This window comes from Procambarus clarkii, chromosome 31 (genome assembly GCF_040958095.1).
Source record: "Procambarus clarkii isolate CNS0578487 chromosome 31, FALCON_Pclarkii_2.0, whole genome shotgun sequence".
In the NCBI taxonomy this organism is placed as follows: domain Eukaryota; kingdom Metazoa; phylum Arthropoda; class Malacostraca; order Decapoda; family Cambaridae; genus Procambarus; species Procambarus clarkii.
In genome coordinates this window covers 17,228,965-17,232,702 of record NC_091180.1, presented here as the reverse complement: position 1 = coordinate 17,232,702, position 3,738 = coordinate 17,228,965, and the positions used below count along the sequence as shown (strand labels likewise).

At 54.8% G+C, this 3,738-nt stretch overlaps 1 protein-coding gene across 1 annotated transcript in view; it reads right to left on the bottom strand.

The window, feature by feature from the left end:
- Positions 1–3,441: 3,441 nt before the first annotated feature.
- The window catches only part of LOC138370197 (uncharacterized), a 798-nt gene continuing 501 nt past the window's right edge, over positions 3,442–3,738 (bottom strand). Inside the window, exon 1 of the mRNA XM_069334189.1 lies at positions 3,442–3,738. This exon is cut by the window's right edge and continues 501 nt beyond it. Coding sequence (XP_069190290.1) covers positions 3,442–3,738 — 297 coding nt within the window.

Sequence of the window (3,738 nt, the reverse complement as noted above, 5' to 3'; positions counted from 1 at the left end):
GTTCCTTGCTTAGTTAATTAATATTATTTCCAAATATACAATGTAATTCTCAGGAGAAAGTGCTCAGCCATTACAATTATATAAAACGTGGAATACGTGAGGATAGGATGAAGGTAAGGAATGGTGCCCAATCGCTATAGCAGGCTCGGGGATGTAAACGGAGTTAGGTGATTCAGAACTGGCCCCAATCAATCTCAAAATCATCAACATGTTGGTCAAGCTCTGGCCAGGTTTGGACCGAGGCCACCAACTCTAACAAAGCCTGCAGTTCGGCAGCGTCGTAGACGGGCTAAACATGTTGGGCAACTTCCTGTAATTGGCTGGACTCGACACCAAACTGACCAGCAGGGTGATCAAGCATTTACAAGGTTTGTTCCGGGACTTCGAACTCCAACAAGGACAAAAATTCAGTGGCGTCCTGGTCGGGTTCAACAGCTTCCAGGGCCGTGAAATAATCTTCGGTTAACTCAAAAAGCTGTTCTGGGTCTTGTATGTTTGGCGGGGTCGTAAGAGAGTCTTCGGTCAGCTCAAATATGGGTCCCGGTTCTACATGTTCTATGTCTGGAACGAACAAGGTAGGCCAAGGCACAACTGGGCACTCCCCAAGGCCCTCCACGGGAACGAAGTTGCGTGGCACCATCCCGATTGACGAATCACTTCAGTCAATCCTCCCTACGAGCTGAAGTAACGAGTCCGTGTCAATAGTTAAATTTCTATCCTAGTCGATCCAATTTAGATAGGATATACTGCTTATTCAATTCTACGCCTAATATATGCCGTGCTAGGCCCAATTTATTACATCGATGCACTGCAATAGGCCTATGAATTTTTAGCGGGATTGCAACAGTGCCATTTTGTTCGTTTGAGCAAATAGTTGACATAAGTGCTATCATTTATGGATGAAATGTTTGGTTATCCTGTGTTGTTCGTCAACTGTTTGGGAATAACGCAACCTGAAACATCTCTTTTTCAAACTGCTAGAATGGAATGGAACACTGAAGAGAAAGCGCCGAGCCATTATGACTATATAGCATTAGGAAGGAGTCAGGATAAGGATTAGGGATGGGACAGGAGGGGGGGGGGAAGGAATTGCTAGATTTTGCCATCTCGATTTACACCAATCAGGGCTCATCATTTACTCTGTTGCTTCATTCACTCTGTAATGTTGCTTCATTCACTCTGTAATGCTGCTTCACTCACTCTGTAATGTTGCTTCATTCACTCTGTAATGTTGCTTCATTCACTCTGTAATGCTGCTTCATTCACTCTGTAATGTTGCTTCATTCACTCTGTAATGCTGCTTCATTCACTCTGTAATGTTGCTTCATTCACTCTGTAATGCTGCTTCATTCACTCTGTAATGTTGCTTCATTCACTCTGTAAATTGCTTCATTTGCGCTTTGTTGCTTCATTCACTTTTTCCGTTCATCACTTGTCCTTGCTTTCATCTTCGCCAGCGAAGCGTATGTGGTATGTGGTGTAGATGGAGAGGGGAGGGAATTATCAGGGGGAAAGCGCCAAGTCATTACGACTATACAGCACTGACAAGGGGTCAGGATAAAGATTTGGGATGGGACGAGGAGAAGGAATGTTGTCAAACCACTTGGACGGTCGGGGATTGAACGCCGACCTGCATATAGCGAAACCGTCGCTCTACCGTCCAACCCAAGTATGTGTAGTGTGTTATTGTTGTGTATGGTGAAGATGGAGAGGTTGTTAGTCTTGTGGGGATGTACTGTGCTGTGGGGGGGTGTACCCAGCACCACTGTGGGGGTGTACCCAGCACCACTGTGGGGGGTGTACCCTGCACCACTGTGGGGGGTGTACCCAGCACCACTGTGGTGGTGTACCCAGCACCACTGTGGTGGTGTACCCAGCACCACTGTGGGGGTGTACCCAGCACCACTGTGGTGGTGTACCCAGCACCACTGTGGGGGGGTACCCAGCACCACTGTGGGGGTGTACCCAGCACCACTGTGGGGGTGTACCCAGCACCACTGTGGGGGTGTACCCAGCACCACTGTGGGGGGTGTACCCAGCACCACTGTGGTGGTGTACCCAGCACCACTGTGGGGGGGTACCCAGCACCACTGTGGGGGTGTACCCAGCACCACTGTGGGGGTGTACCCAGCACCACTGTGGGGGTGTACCCAGCACCACTGTGGGGGGGTACCCAGCACCACTGTGGGGGTGTACCCAGCACCACTGTGGGGGTGTACCCAGCACCACTGTGGTGGTGTACCCAGCACCACTGTGGGGGGGTACCCAGCACCACTGTGGGGGTGTACCCAGCACCACTGTGGGGGTGTACCCAGCACCACTGTGGGGGTGTACCCAGCACCACTGTGGGGGGGTACCCAGCACCACTGTGGGGGTGTACCCAGCACCACTGTGGTGGTGTACCCAGCACCACTGTGGGGGTGTACCCAGCACCACTGTGGGGGGTGTACCCAGCACCACTGTGGGGGGGTACCCAGCACCACTGTGGGGGGTGTACCCAGCACCACTGTGGTGGTGTACCCAGCACCACTGTGGGGGTGTACCCTGCACCACTGTGGGGGGTGTACCCAGCACCACTGTGGGGGGGTACCCAGCACCACTGTGGGGGGGTACCCAGCACCACTGTGGGGGTGTACCCAGCACCACTGTGGGGGGTGTACCCAGCACCACTGTGGGGGGGTACCCAGCACCACTGTGGGGGGGTACCCAGCACCACTGTGGGGGTGTACCCAGCACCACTGTGGGGGGTACCCAGCACCACTGTGGGGGTGTACCCAGCACCACTGTGGGGGGTGTACCCAGCACCACTGTGGGGGTGTACCCAGCACCACTGTGGGGGGTGTACCCAGCACCACTGTGGGGGGTGTACCCAGCACCACTGTGGGGGTGTACCCAGCACCACTGTGGGGGTGTACCCAGCACCACTGTGGTGGTGTACCCAGCCCCACTGTGGGGGTGTACCCAGCACCACTGTGGGGGTGTACCCAGCACCACTGTGGTGGGTGTACCCAGCACCACTGTGGGGGGTGTACCCAGCACCACTGTGGGGGTGTACCCAGCACCACTGTGGGGGTGTACCCAGCACCACTGTGGGGGTGTACCCAGCACCACTGTGGGGGGTGTACCCAGCACCACTGTGGGGGTGTACCCAGCACCACTGTGGGGGTGTACCCAGCACCACTGTGGGGGTGTACCCAGCACCACTGTGGGGGTGTACCCAGCACCACTGTGGGGGTGTACCCAGCACCACTGTGGGGGTGTACCCAGCACCACTGTGGGGGGGTACCCAGCACCACTGTGGGGGGTGTACCCAGCACCACTGTGGGGGTGTACCCAGCACCACTGTGGGGGGGATATAACTCGCCCAAACTAGAGACGAGTCTTCAGGGAACTTTTGTTGCCATCAAAATTCCTGAATAATTTCAACCTTTTCTTGAACGTTTAAGAATGAGGTTTTTGATGGCCAGGTGGGAGTTGGAGGGACTTGATGGCCAGGTGGGAGTTGGAGGGTCTTGATGGCCAGGGTGTTGGAGGGTCTTGATGGCCAGGTGGGAGTTGGAGGGACTTGATGGCCAGGTGGGAGTTGGAGGGACTTGATGGCCAGGTGGGAGTTGGAGGGTCTTGATGGCCAGGTGGGAGTTGGAGGGTCTTGATGGCCAGGTGGGAGTTGGAGGGACTTGATGGCCAGGTGGGAGTTGGAGGGACTTGATGGCCAGGTGGGAGTTGGAGGGTCTTGAT